This window comes from Naegleria gruberi, assembly GCF_000004985.1.
Source record: "Naegleria gruberi genomic scaffold NAEGRscaffold_2, whole genome shotgun sequence".
Classification (NCBI taxonomy): Eukaryota; Heterolobosea; class Eutetramitea; order Acrasida; family Naegleriidae; genus Naegleria; species Naegleria gruberi.
In genome coordinates, this window is record NW_003163325.1 from 145,529 (window position 1) to 159,588 (window position 14,060).

Consider the following 14,060-nt stretch of genomic DNA (forward strand, 5'->3'; position numbering starts at 1 on the left):
AAATACGAAATTATAATAAGAATGTATTAATTATTTATATTTTTTAATCAATCACCAATAAATATTTAAAAGAAAATATAGACCATATCATAAGAAATTGTCCAAAACAAAATATATGTTAATAATCCTTGTGTAAATCCTCCAAAGATAATATTTGACCAACTTGTAAATACTCCATCAATCGAAAATGGTTTTGGAAGTACCAATCCTATCAGCACCGATGAAATCACAACAGAAACTAAAATATAAAACAAAAATCCAGACAATCCAGAGAGTCCGAAAATTCCTGCAACAATTCCAAAAACAAGAGAGATGAAAATTTTGCACTTATATACTACATTATCATTGTGTGCGATTTTATCAAGTCCAATCTTGTCGGAAGTTGATGGTGATGGTATTGCAGCTGATGGATCCATTTTTTAATTTTGAAAATTTAAAATTTATTTGAAAAATTCCAACAACAATTAATTCATTATTACTTGATGGATTATCTGATAGGATCTACTTGGGATTTGTTCATATCGTTTGTGGACATAAGATCATCTTCATTGCCATTAATTGTGGAATAGTATGAGAAAGAGGTTTAGCCAAACTTACTCAATCCTTAACTTGTTAGAAAGAACGATTGCGATTATTGAGCTTACTTCAATATTACCAAGTAAATAAAATTAGTCAAACCAAATGTGTTGTGCCTTTCTGTTAAATACTTCTTCTAAATGTTTTAACTGTTCTTTAGCTTGGAGAATTCTTGTTCTGGTTTGGGCAACATCTGGAGGCAAATTGTGATATCTTTCAATGAGCTTTAGCTTTGGTTCGATTTCTGTTTTGAGTTCTTGAATTCGGTCATATATTTCTATGAGTGTTGTTTGTTGCACATCCAAATTATTTGAAAGAGCGAATGCTTCATTCAATTGTTGTTGCATTCCAGAAACTTGTACTTGATATTCGTGTGATTTTCTCTTTAAATATTCAATAGTTTCTAACCTATTTTGAAGACTATCTGTTTGTTCTCTCTCAGATATTTCCTGATCGAATTGTTGATGAATTTCATTCAAATATTGTGACTTCTTAATTAAATCAATAGTCTTGTCTGAAATGTCAATTATTGACTTTTTCAACTGATTAGATTCATCCATTACTTTATCATAATCACTCGATAAATCATACAATGAATCCATAAATTCCCCCTGTGAAGAATTGTTCAATTTCATCATGGCAGCAACTTTGGCCAATTCATTCACATGAAAATTATTTTCTATTTTTTCATCCTTTTTTAGTGTTGAATTAATTATATGCTCCATCCTCCTACTTTCCGATTGATACTCCAAAATCTTTTGTTTATAATTATTCTTGATGGTATTGGAGACTAAATTTTGTTTCCGATTATGTAAAGCCAATTGGTAGAGTAAATTGATGGTTACTTCATTCTTTTCAAAAGGTGGAATATCACCATCATTAATCACTTCAAATAACCAATCATTGATGACTTTTAATTTATTATTCAGTGAGAGGGAATTGCTTGTTGTTGAAACCTCCGAAATATTGGAGAGTGATGATTCATTCATTTTTTTCTTTTAAAAACGAAAATAAAAGGCGGCAAAATATTTCACAAACTCAAAGATCATTTATCATTGTCCATTACAATACTATCGTTGTCGTCTTCCACTAGAAGCTACGTGAGCCATTATCATTGGTTTGTTATTGAAAACGATCATGTACTTGCAATCTTGGAAAACCTTGACATAAATTCTCCACAATTTGTTGTGTGTGGAAAGATCCTTCTCTGTGTAGTTTGGTGGCACTTTGAGAACAATGCAACAAGCTCCAAAGTAGAGCATGTGTTCTATCATTTGATTGGCACTATTCTTTACAACATCGGTATCAATGACTAGATTGTTCAAAACTGTGGAAGAATCCTTCTTGTTGGACTCGGTCAAATCAAGCATGATAACAGAGGAGTGTACATTGTTTTTGGTATCACACAACCAGTCAAAGAAATCTCTTTGTTCCACTGTTGAATTGAAAGAGCTTGCAGTAAAGATATTCCTCTTTAAGAGATGCTTGGTGAATACAGAAACATTGTGCCTAGTTAATTCATATTCTTCCTTATTAGATTCAAATATTAAAACTTCAAAATTTGTTCTAGAAATGGATTGGGCATAATAGTGCAAAATACCAACCAAATAAGTTCCCAAAGATTTTGTGTTATCCAAAAATCTGGTTGGAAAAACTCCACTATGCATCTTGATAACTCCTCCAATAAAATTCACAATCTCAATCGATTTATCAAATGATAGAATTTGTGATTTCAATACAGTTGAGTAGTGAGCAAGATTGGTACCAAGACGAAGTTCCTTGAGGATTGATTCTGGAAAGGTTGGTCCTGATAGAGCAGTATTGTTTCCAGTTGTGTTTGAACCTTGTATTGGTAGAGAAGGATCGTCAGATTCTAAATCTTCATCGGAAAGTTTTTTAATGGCTGAATCCAACACTTTTTGCATGTTGTTTCTAATAATTGTCAATTCATTGATTTTTTGAAGATGCAATGTTCCAATGGTAGAATTATTAGTATTGTTATTATTATAATTATTACTAGAGGTGGAGGTATTACTAGGAAGAGAGGGTGATGAAGATGAATTTACAAATTGTGCTTCGATATCTTCCAATCGGAATTCAGAAAACTGATCAACTAGGGAATGTTCCGCATTAGATGAACCAAAATAATTGAAAAAGGAATTTACATTATTTGTACAATTATCATTACTTAGCAAACTGTTTAGAATATTTGATTGTGGATTATTTCCACTATTTGCCAATAATGCTTGATTATTACTAGAGGTATTAGTTGATGATGATGATGAAATATTCGAAATATCTAGAATTTGTTTACATTTTTCAATGGAGAGAATACAATCCAAGAGACCTAAATTATGAGAGTTGGTAATTTTAGAAGAGAAGGAATGATTAATCTTCTCAACAAGTGTATCAACGGCCTCCCTATCGTCATCACTTTCATCATCACTGTAGGGATCTTGTTGAGGGCGATGAGGATGATGATTAGGTTCTTGTTGAAGTTCAACTAGTTGCTCCTCCTTTGTTCTTTCTGGTCAGGAATATCTTCAAATTGTCCACCTGATTCGTCTTCATTCCAAGCATCCTCAGATCCATAGAGAAAATCTACATCAGCATGTTGTCCAGGAGGAAGAGAAATAAAGTCATCATCAAACTCTCCGGATTGACCTCCCATCATTAAATTATTATTTGTATTATTTGATGATCCAAGAAAGAAACTATTCATCATCATACTACTGCCACCATTGGGGTTGTTGTTGGTTGTATTGAAATGGTTGTTAAACATTTTTTTATTTAGAGAAAAATTATCAATTTTTTGTAACGTTTTTTTGTCTTTTGAAGTGAAAATACAAAATGATCTAATCAAGACAATTCACCACAAGTTTTTGTTTTTACAGAAAGAATCTGTTTATTTCTTTTGATTTCTTAACTGTTCATTTTCTCGTCTGAGTCTTTGATTTTCTTCCATTAAATCCTGAACTTTTTGTTCTAATTTTGAGATTAAATCTAAAGGAGACATATTGTCATTGGTTTTTGCTTTTTCATTCAAAAGATTAAATATGAGTTGCTGTTGGGATTGAAGACTGGCCAATTGATTTGAAAGAGATGATATAGAAACTTCTTTGGTAACACTGGATATGGATACCTTCTTCTTTGGAGCTGTGCTGCTTGGTGTTACAGCTTCTTCAGGTATCTCATCTACTTCTTTTACTTCAAAGTTTCTCTTTTTAACTTTTTTAGATTCCACAATTTGCTCATTGCTTGGTGATTCATTGGTAATTTTCTCTACAGAATCTTCATCAGTTTCAGTAACTTCAAAACGACCTTTCTTTTCAACCTTCTTCGTAGTATTGCTGCTGGCTGTTTCCTCTTCCTTCTTGAGCTCATCTATGAAATTCCAACGACTAACAGCCTTCTTTTCTTGGTGGACTTCTTCTACGACTGAAGGTGAGTTAACTTCATCAGTTGAAAATCTGCTTGCAATTTCATTTTCTTCCATTGGAACAGTTGTGCTCATAGTTGTTGACATGGTATCTTGCATGGAAACAAAGGTTGGAGATTCTTGTTGTGTCATGGTGAATGTAATCTTGGTTTGACTGTTTGATTTCTTAATGCCTGCCAAGAGTTTGGCTCTCTCAGCCAAAGCAGGAAGTCCATTTAGAATCACTTTCTTAATAAGATCTTTTTGTTTGACAGCCTTTGCAAAGAACTTGTGTTTTAAGAGTTGTGAGGCAAGTGGTCTCTTGGTAGGGTCCTTTTGCAAACACAATGATATCATATCTCTAAATATTTTAGAGAATTTTCTTGTTTCTGTATCTACGAGTTGTGGTGGTTCTTGTTCCATCACAATGTACATAACTTTAACTGGAGGTAAACCTTCATAGGGAGCTTTTCCATGGGCTAGCTCAATGGCAGTAATACCAAATGACCAAATATCAGCTTTGCAATCATAACCATGAAATTGTTCCATCACTGAAAAATGTTAAATCCAATATAATAACATATATAACACTTACCTTCAGGAGCCATCCAACATGGAGATCCAACAAAGGTTTGTCTCTTACTCCTTCTATCTCCAGACATTTCAATGATATTGGCACTAACTCCAAAATCACCAATTCTCACAAGACCATCTTCATTAATGAGAATATTTGATGCCTTGATATCTCTGTGAATTTGGCCATTCTCATGGAAATAAGCCAAACCTTCCAAAACTTGATATAAAACGACTGATATCAATTCTTCGGATGGTAAACCCTCGTTATATTTGTATCTCATAATATCATAAAGTGATCCGGCTTCCATAAGTTCCATAACGAGATATAATTCTGTTTCATGTGTAAATGAAGTCAAATAATTTACAATATGTTCATGAAAACTTGTAACCATAGTATGAATTTCCTTTGTGATTGTTTGAAGTACATTATCTTCCAATCTTTCCAGATCCAATTTTTTAATAGCCACACGTTCATTGAAAGGAATACAAATCGCTTCATAGACAGGTCCACTTGCTCCAAAACCAATTGGTTCCAATAATTTATATTGATCAGCAACAGTAGGATATTCTCTTCTCAGACTAGGTGAAAGAGCAGCTGCTGCACCAACAGAAAAACCTGTTCCAATTGTTGGAGTATCTTTTGATATAGATAATGATGATGAAGCTCGAGTAAGTTGTGCAGATGGAGGTCTCATCTCCTGTTGTGGAGAAGTAATATTTGCTCCAATATTGTTTGTATTCACACCGACTGGAGTACTTGTTGATTGATTTGAAGATGTTTGTGTCAGTGTTTTCATTCCGTTGGCATTATTTGATGATGTTACAATTGAAGGAGGAGATGAAATATTTGGTGTTTGAGATGAAGGTGTACTCGAAGAGCTAGAATTTGGCAATGGAGTACTGGTACCGGATGATGATAGGGAATTAGTTTGTGGTTTGCTGTTATTCTGTAGCATTGGAGTTGATGAAAGTAAATCATTCACATTTATATTATCAAACAGGAGAGAGGAATTGGATAGAGAGTTGAAGTCCTTTGATCGTTCATTGTATTGGTATTTAAGTCAGGAAAACTTGCTGATCTGAAGGTTGATGTTGTTTGTGTATTTAAAAAGGCTTTTGTAGTTTGTTGTTCAATTTTGCTAGCACTTCCTGTGGTATGCAATAATGGAGGCTTCAAAAAGGTTTGTTTAGAATTGTTTGGTGTTGTTGGTGTCGTTGCAGATTGTAGCATTGAAAGAATTTTGGATTGTTGCTTGTTTTCGTCTTGTAAAAATCCAAAACAACACTCTCCAAATTAAATTATTTAAAAAAGATCAAGTTTAAAAGAAAGCGACAAAAAATCCTCTCTATATTGATGATGCTAATTCAAACAACACATAAAAAGATCCAAGATGAGGAAGTGTGTGTTTGTGTGGCTCTTAATTTGCCGTCTTCGGTTGAGTTTTGTATTTTTTTAGAATAAAAATTTCAAAGTCGTCTCAAAAAAATCACACAACATCAAACTTGTCTTCAATAAGGAGGTGTTTTATGGTGTTTGACTTTCCTTATTGTTTTTTGAATGTTAAGTTAGTTGTCCATCACTTGGAATTGATTGAGGGATGATTGTTATTCATTTAAAACAATTTGGTTTGGCTGAAGATCTGTGAACTTGATGATTTTATTGAATCTTCTTATTATTAAGGTACAATTTTGGATGTTATAAAAGAGCTCTACGGACATTGATTTTACAAAAATTAGAACGGATGATAATATTGTAGAGTATTTAATCAAAGAATTGATTGTTCTTTTTGGCCCAGAATAAATACAAACAAATAAGCGTTTAAAGCTTTGTAAAATTAAATTGTTGCAAATCATTATTGAACACATCATGTAAATATCTTCAAAAAGTGGTTTTATTAAGAAATACTGTACAGATATTTACATTTAATTTTCTATTTAAATTTTAAACCTAAATTTTCAAATTTATTTGAAACTAAAAAATGTCATCAACAATAGAATCAACCTCATCGCCATCAACAACCTCGGAAACATTTATTCAAAGTGCGGAAGATAAATCAATTGCTGAATTTATGATTAAACAAGCAACACTCGAACAACAAAGACTGAAGCAAAATGGAGTAGACGTTAAATTATTAAAAGTTAAGAATGTTGCCATCATTAGAGATGAAACTCCAACAACAACACCAAATACTCAACAACAACCTTCACAAAATAAGAATAAGAATAAGAAAAAACCAACCCGAAATGTGATTAATAGAGTTGAAGTGAATACTGATTTGGATTTTGATATATTTCCTCAAATTTTACTCTCTGCACCAGTCAAATGTATTCCAAAGCCTTCACTCAATTATGTTAATGTTATTCTCATTGGTCATGGTGATTTGACAGATCCTGCCTATTTGTGCCCATACACCTATCCAGCAGATGATAAAGAAAATAAATTACAACACTGGGCATTCATCAATAACAGTCTAAAGAGAACAGACCTTGATATTGATGCTTTCCAAGATGTTTAATATGATAATTGACTGAAAATAATCACACCTCTTCACTTTCTGTTCACACTGTTATGCTTTTTGAATTCAATAATTAATAGTGAGCATTCATTATTGATCTTTCACATTTTCCGGAGAGTTGCACGCTAATGTTTCAAAAAAAAATTCTTCACAACTGTCTTGGTGTTTTGTTGCAATAATACAAACCATCATCATTTACTCCTTAGCAAATTAAAAAATTTCTCTGCACGAGATTAGTTGTTTGAGTAATAACGAGAAAGAATTTTCACATTAGGCGAAGAGTCCAAAAGAGGAGAATAAAGAATCATCATGTCCGATAGAGTGGTACTTGGTTTCATGTCCGATTCTTGTGTGAATCATCAACAAGATGAAGAAGAATTAATGAATGATGAGGAGGAAGAGGATTTTGAATTGATGGAATGTATCAAGTGTTTTAATAAGAATGACAGTAGGAAGTTAAATGGCAATAACAATAGAAATTCAATAATTGAAAATAATTTGACAAGTGGAGAGAGTTTTAATGGGTTTAATAATGTGAATAGGCCTTCAACAAGACCATTTGAGGATTTTTTCAATATCTTTTTTAATTATGGAGCCAAGGATACATTTGATAATATTCAGACAAATACTGAACAGGAAAAGGTTCATCGATCATCAATTTCAAATAAGGAATATAGAAGAATAAGAAAGAAGGTGCTTGAAAGAGTGCTAAAACAATTGAAAACCAATGGGGAAACTAGTATGGTCATTCCAAAGAGGAGAGAAATTAAGGATATTATGGATACCATGTTTGCAAGATCGAATGGGTACAGTTTAAAGGTTGTTGCCTACTCGTTTAGAAAAGTTTGGACAAAAATATTTAGAGATATTGTTGAATCTGGAATGGATTCAAAATTGAAGACCATTAAGAAACTCTATCCAAATGATACAGTTGTATATGTTCCAAATCATAGAAGTTATATGGATTTTCTCTTGTTGAGCTATGTTTGTTTCCTTTGTAAAGTTTATCCAATTCCAAATATTATTGCTGGAGAAGATTTCCTTCAAATGATGCTTGTGAGTGATGTAATGAAACATTGTGGTGCTTTATTTATGAAGAGACAGTTCAATGATCAACCAGTTTACAAGACTGTTTTTAAGGAATATATTTGTACCTTGTTGGAGGAAGGAAGCTTTTTGGAATTCTTTGTGGAGGGAACCCGTTCAAGAAATGGCAAAACCTACCATCCCAAGTTTGGTATACTTAATCTTGTGATTGATGCTTATATGCAAAAGAGAGTGAGTAATATTGTGTTTGTTCCAGTCTATGTCAGTTATGAATCCATGATGGAATCTCAATCACACGTACGAGAAATGCTTGGTGAATCAAAAAAGAAGGAAACCACAGCAAATATGATTACTGGACTATTGGATTCAATTACAACCAATTTTGGAGATATTGCTCTCAAGATTGGAGATCCAATTTCCTTATCATCCTTCCTTGCAGATCCTAACAATGAAGGTTTAAGAAAGAATAGAAGAGAATTGTCATCTCAATTGGGGTTCTCCATTACCAAATCATTGAATGATAATTATACATGTCTTTCCTCTCATATTATTTCTTCATTATTATTACAATATTTGGGAGATGTTAGATTGGCAGATAAGAGATGTACAATTCCATTTTCCACGCTCATTGAGAAGGTATCATGGCTGAAGGACGAAATCCAAAGACGAAACGTTCCTCTTTATTTAAATGAAGCTGAAAGAATGCCAAATCAAATGATTGAAAGAACATTACAAGTTTTTAAAGGGCACGTTGAAATGAAAGGATTATCCATTAGAGTGAAAAGTCCAAGAGATTTCCTCTTACTTAGCATTTACAAAAATTCTCTGGCTCCAGTTTTTACAAAAGAGTCCCTTTTATTGTGTGCTCTTCATTCGCTGAGATTGAAGGATGTTAACTTTGAGGAAATTGTCGAGTTGGAAACTCAACCATTTGATATTGAGGAATGGAAGGAGAGATGTTCAGTGTTGGGAGAATTATTAAGCTTGGAAATTCATCCTCAAGACATGTTAGATTCGAGTGAGAGATTTAATTCGACATTATCAGATATGGAGGAAAGAGGAATTTTAACTTGTCAAAAAGTGGAAGGAGGCAAAATTTCTGTCAAGATTAATAATTTGGGATATTTTGAATTTGTCTGTTCATTGCTCTGGCCATCTATTGATACATATTCGATAATTATTGGGTATTGTTGTTTGATTGCCAACAGAGGAACTATCCATTCATTTGCTTTGGATAAGTTTGTTAAGAGTTGTCATGAATTTCTTGAAAAACTCTATCACGAAACAAGTGTGCCTTTCTATGAATCTGTCTCTGTATTGACTATTAGAAATGTTATTTCAAGATATTCCACATGGAATATTTTACATCGAGTGAGTGTGAATAATGTAAATACCATTCAAATTTCTGAATATTATGCCAATCAACCTTCAGAAATTAGAGAATGGTGGGATATTATTTCACTCTATGCCAAGTACAAGCAAAAGGAGAACTTTTTTGATTTGTATATTGACTTTGTTCCAGTGAATAGAATTTCAAAATTGTAATAAAACAAGTCTGTGAACTAGCTAATCGATCTTGATTGGTAATTAATGATTTTGTTGTTGTTTATTCTTCAAGGCAGTGTAAATGCAATATTCTGTCTGGTCAAGCATGTCAATACATAAATCTTCATTGTTAGCCAATCGGCTTGGTAATCTCACATTCATTCTGGTAAAGTACTCTCCTGTGGTATCTTCATAATCAGGATTTGCAAGAATATTGAGAGCATAATAAGCAGCCTTATCTGGTGATGTTATTTGTTTGAATCGTCTTAGGAAGGACATTAAATTTTGTTTAGCATCTTCTTCACTATACCTGTGGAAATTAGTATTCAATGATAAACTTCCCACTGGATCCAATGCATTTACCATAATATTACTCGATTCTAATCTTTCAGCCATTTCAAGCATTACCAAAATTGATGCTAATTTCGAATAGGCATATTGCTTATTAGGTTGATATTCTTTTGGTTCATTCCAGAGTTTTTCTAAAAGAAAGTTTTCATCTCTTGGATAATGATGAATTTTAGATGAAATAAATAATATTTTAGAAGCTTGATTATAATCTCTGACTCCTCTTTTCAATAATGGTACAAGCTGAGCTGTCAGATAGTATGGACTTAATAAATTAACTTGATATGTTTCCTCAAATCCATCTTGTGTTTTCTTAAATTCTGGAAGAAGTCCAATTCCAGCATTATTAACCAGAGCATGTAAATTAGAGTGTTTTGCAGTGTATTCTTGTGAAAAATTCCGCACACTATCCAAACTTGTCAATTCCAATTCCATAGTTTCAAATAATCCAGGTTTCTTTGGTTGTGTTTTTTCCAAATGTTCATAAACAGTATCAAATGTTAATTTCCCCTTTTCCATTGTTCTAACCGTACCAATAACATGTCCATTCAGAGAGGTTAATAACTTTGTTAATGCCAATCCGTATCCACTCGAACATCCTGTAACAATATACTTTCTCCTCTCCAAATCAATTTCCTTGCTCATCAGCTGACGAAGCGAAATAGATTGGGGTGGATTTTTACCAATCCTACGTAATGTATTGCCCATACTAGTTGGTGTGGTAGTAGAATAATTTCAAATTCCGAAAAAGCTTTAAAAAAACAGCTTGAAAGTGTCTTTGGTTTTCTGCTATTTTTTTTATTGTTTTTTTTATTTGAGCGCCAATCACGGAGATTTAAGAACAAATAAGAGATTGAGTAATTTATTTCCGAATTCGTTTTCAAGCCAATCAATTTATTAAATTGAATTATTGTTTCACATTCATTCGAATTCAACTCTGTAACCTCAAACTAATTAACAACTCCTTTAAGGGATTGAGATTTCTTCATCAACCCATTATGAATTTAAATTTCAGATAAATTAGATTATTTTATTTACATCATTTAACTCAAATCCATATTGTACAAGTAAATATTATTATTCAATCCATGAGAAGCAGCAATCCAATTAAGGTATTGATAAGTATTTCCAGAAGCTCCTCCAAATGCGGCATTGAACCAATCAACATTGGTCATTGGTGAAAAATCTCCAGCAGTAATAGTGGCATTATTATTTTGAGTTGAGCTGTACAAATCTTTTGTCATGAGACAATGTGTTGGGCTATTGTGCAGGAGAGAAAATATGACACCTGGATAGTTGAGAACGAACATTCTTTCACTCGTGGAACAGAGTCCAATTCTAGTATCAATCCAATTGGCATGCTGTTTTTCAGACCCAAATGCTACTGGATTTTGTAATTGAATTTGATTCAAAACCTTGCCAGTATTGTGAATTGACCATTCAATGAGTTTACCATCAGACCCACAAGTTAGTACAGAGGTTTCATTTTCACTGAAATGAACATTTGTAACTTCACCATCGTGAGCCTTCCAAGTCCAAAATGGTTGCTGTTGTTTTGAGGCAGTGTCGAAAATTCTCACAAACCCATCACTACCAGCAGTAGCTATCATTGTTCCGTTATGATTAAATTTGATGTCGAGTATTGGTACAGATTTTGGTTGAATGACAAACTTGTTTTCCAGCTTCATTTGGTTCAAATTGTAGCCTAAAAGCATTCCTGAAACTGATGAACTTGGTGAGCTATTTCCCCCAGCTGATGATGGTAATATTGGTACAGGTGTGTTGCTTCCAGAGTCTGACTTTTGATAGCTTGAGCAACTGACAACACAATAATCACTATTTCTGATTGTAGATCCGCAACATGCAATAGCATTGACCTTTGGGAAGAATATTTCAGTGCAAAACTCTCCTGTACATTTTCTCTTATCCAAATCCAAAATTTTAACCTTTCTATTGTTCAATCCACAAACTACCATATTATTGGATGATCCTTTCTTTCCATTTGATGCGCTCCACCAATCAAGACACATGGCCTTGGTTCCACATTCATAGGTTTGAATTGAAGTAACAGAATTTGAATTATTATTTCCAGAAAGTGACCAAATTCTGACTGTATTATCCTTTGAACTGGATGCTAAATATTTTCCATCTTGTGAAAATTTCAGTGATGTGATATAATCCTTATGACCTGTAAAAACCTTGACAGGATAAACAGGTTTCAAATTAAATAATTGAATATTGTCAAATACACTGGTTGTACTTTGTTCAGTCGGAGTTGTACTATTATTGGTTGTATTTGGTGAGCTTGGTGAGAGGGTAGGCTTTTGTGGAGTCACCAATGAGCTATTACTGCTATTATTACTCTGCCTCACTGAGGAAATATTGAGAGAGGAGAAGGATTGATGGAAGGACTTGTTTCTAGGAGTCTTATTGCCCATTGCAACTGTCGAATCAGTATTTACGCTTTCCTGTGGTAAATCAGAAATGTCCAAAGTACTACCATTTGAAGGGATACTTGTTTCTCTTCTATTAATTCCAACTTCTTGTTCCAATTTGGAAATGTACGCCTCTGCAGCTAACAATTTGCTTTTCAGAGTTTCATTTTCACTAATTAAAACATCCAATTTCTTCTTGAGGACATTCATTCTATCTCTCTTCTCTGATTCCATCAAGAGTAGAGTTGGTTTCTCAACAGACATGATGGCAGTGGCTATGAAATTTTGTACACAAACATATAACATTTCTGCCCATTTGTGATTAAAGAATGGTTCAAGCTCTGGTACAAATTGTTCAATAATTGTCAAGACATTGGAATGTGATTGTAAGAGTGGTGCATTAGATTCTCTTCTTTCTCTTTCGGTCATACTGCCAGATGTTGAACTATCCATTCCATCCAAATTGCCAGATGATCTAGAAGCTGAATGAGTAGAAGTAGCCACGGTCTGAGCTAGCAAGTACGGCAAGGCAAACCATGGTCTCCATTCTTGTTCCTGTATTAATTCATGACCGAATCGTTCGAAAAATTCTCTACATTCTTTAATTCTTCTATTTTGTGCACAATTCACAACATAGTACTTTTTCAATGATTGTTCTAATTTTCTAATAGTTTCATAGTAGGATGATGTTGATGATGAGGCATGTCTTCCGAGGAGTGAACCAATCGGAGCCACATTACTGCTCACATTATTAGATGATGCAGAGGAAGAAGAGGAAGGCATCATCATGGATTGTGTTGAATTTCCACCTCCTGTTGATGAATTTGATGTCGTATTGCTATTCAAATCATTCACCGATGAAGAAACATTGAGTGATGAAGATGATATAACATTTCCACTCATCAAATCAAGTTGAGAACTCGAGGAAGAAAGACCACCTATTGTTGATGATGATGATGATGAAGTAGCATCAATATTAGAGGAGGATCCACCAATAGTATTACCACTACCTTGTTGTTCATATTGATCAGATGATTGTGAAGAAGCCTTTTGAAATCCACTCGATTCATATAATTTAGGAAAGAAATTCTTCTCCAAATACTTCCAATAATCCATGAATGATTGAATATCATAGCTTTTTAAAAAGGTAAATAATTGGTCTGCAATCCTATCCGTTTGGAAAGCCTTGTTTTTATCTAATTTACGATCCGTTTCAAAATTGGTGAGAGTTCTCGTAAAACCTCTCCATGATAAATATTCCTTGATGAGTAAATCACAATGAATGATGGAATTGTCATCATCTAATTGTGAAGGCATTATGTTGTGATCTATATTCCCGTAAAATTCTTTATATTTGTGTAATAATTTGTGTGTTGTGATGATGGAAGGAAATTAAATGAATTTTTTTAAAGATGAAAAAGTTATTAAATAAATTTAATCCAAATTACAATTGATTGTAAAAGGTAGAGTATTAATACTGCAGCAGTATTTCTAAATTATCGATTCGGCTTTGGGTTCTCTAACATCTATTATTACAAAATTATCAACAGTTGAATATTCTTTTCAATACTTTATCAGTCAAAAAACCCTTTTAGATAC

General features: G+C 33.2%; 8 protein-coding genes across 8 annotated transcripts; 2 read left to right on the forward strand and 6 right to left on the reverse strand.

The window, feature by feature from the left end:
• Positions 1-65: 65 nt before the first annotated feature.
• On the reverse strand, positions 66-416 carry NAEGRDRAFT_61766 (uncharacterized protein; the record flags this gene model as incomplete). Its single annotated transcript, XM_002682761.1, has 1 exon — positions 66-416. The coding sequence occupies one exon, from the start codon at positions 414-416 to the stop codon at positions 66-68; it is 351 nt and encodes a 116-aa protein (XP_002682807.1).
• Positions 417-668: 252 nt separating this feature from the next.
• Positions 669-1,301, reverse strand: NAEGRDRAFT_45359 (uncharacterized protein; the record flags this gene model as incomplete). The annotated part of the gene is made up of 1 exon (XM_002682762.1): positions 669-1,301. One exon carries the CDS (start codon positions 1,299-1,301, stop codon positions 669-671), a length of 633 nt encoding a protein of 210 aa, XP_002682808.1.
• A 345-nt stretch (positions 1,302-1,646) lies between these two features.
• NAEGRDRAFT_45360 (uncharacterized protein) lies at positions 1,647-3,247 on the reverse strand (the record flags this gene model as incomplete). The annotated part of the gene is made up of 2 exons (XM_002682763.1): positions 1,647-3,031; positions 3,133-3,247. The coding sequence occupies 2 exons, from the start codon at positions 3,245-3,247 to the stop codon at positions 1,647-1,649; spliced, it is 1,500 nt and encodes a 499-aa protein (XP_002682809.1).
• Positions 3,248-3,466: 219 nt separating this feature from the next.
• NAEGRDRAFT_77876 (ste20-like protein kinase) lies at positions 3,467-6,016 on the reverse strand. Its single transcript, XM_002682764.1, has 2 exons — positions 4,590-6,016; positions 3,467-4,545 (listed from the first exon to the last, which is right to left on the reverse strand). The coding sequence occupies exons 1-2, from the start codon at positions 5,524-5,526 to the stop codon at positions 3,482-3,484; spliced, it is 2,001 nt and encodes a 666-aa protein (XP_002682810.1). The 5' UTR covers positions 5,527-6,016; the 3' UTR covers positions 3,467-3,481.
• A 533-nt stretch (positions 6,017-6,549) lies between these two features.
• Positions 6,550-7,086, forward strand: NAEGRDRAFT_61769 (uncharacterized protein; the record flags this gene model as incomplete). The annotated part of the gene is made up of 1 exon (XM_002682561.1): positions 6,550-7,086. One exon carries the CDS (start codon positions 6,550-6,552, stop codon positions 7,084-7,086), a length of 537 nt encoding a protein of 178 aa, XP_002682607.1.
• Positions 7,087-7,267: 181 nt separating this feature from the next.
• Positions 7,268-9,686, forward strand: NAEGRDRAFT_77877 (glyceronephosphate O-acyltransferase). The gene has a single exon (XM_002682562.1). It carries the CDS (start codon positions 7,396-7,398, stop codon positions 9,676-9,678), a length of 2,283 nt encoding a protein of 760 aa, XP_002682608.1. The 5' UTR covers positions 7,268-7,395; the 3' UTR covers positions 9,679-9,686.
• Positions 9,687-9,720: 34 nt separating this feature from the next.
• On the reverse strand, positions 9,721-10,734 carry NAEGRDRAFT_45363 (uncharacterized protein; the record flags this gene model as incomplete). The annotated part of the gene is made up of 1 exon (XM_002682765.1): positions 9,721-10,734. The coding sequence occupies one exon, from the start codon at positions 10,732-10,734 to the stop codon at positions 9,721-9,723; it is 1,014 nt and encodes a 337-aa protein (XP_002682811.1).
• Positions 10,735-11,069: 335 nt separating this feature from the next.
• On the reverse strand, positions 11,070-13,778 carry NAEGRDRAFT_45364 (uncharacterized protein; the record flags this gene model as incomplete). The annotated part of the gene is made up of 1 exon (XM_002682766.1): positions 11,070-13,778. One exon carries the CDS (start codon positions 13,776-13,778, stop codon positions 11,070-11,072), a length of 2,709 nt encoding a protein of 902 aa, XP_002682812.1.
• Between the last annotated feature and the right edge of the window lie 282 nt (positions 13,779-14,060).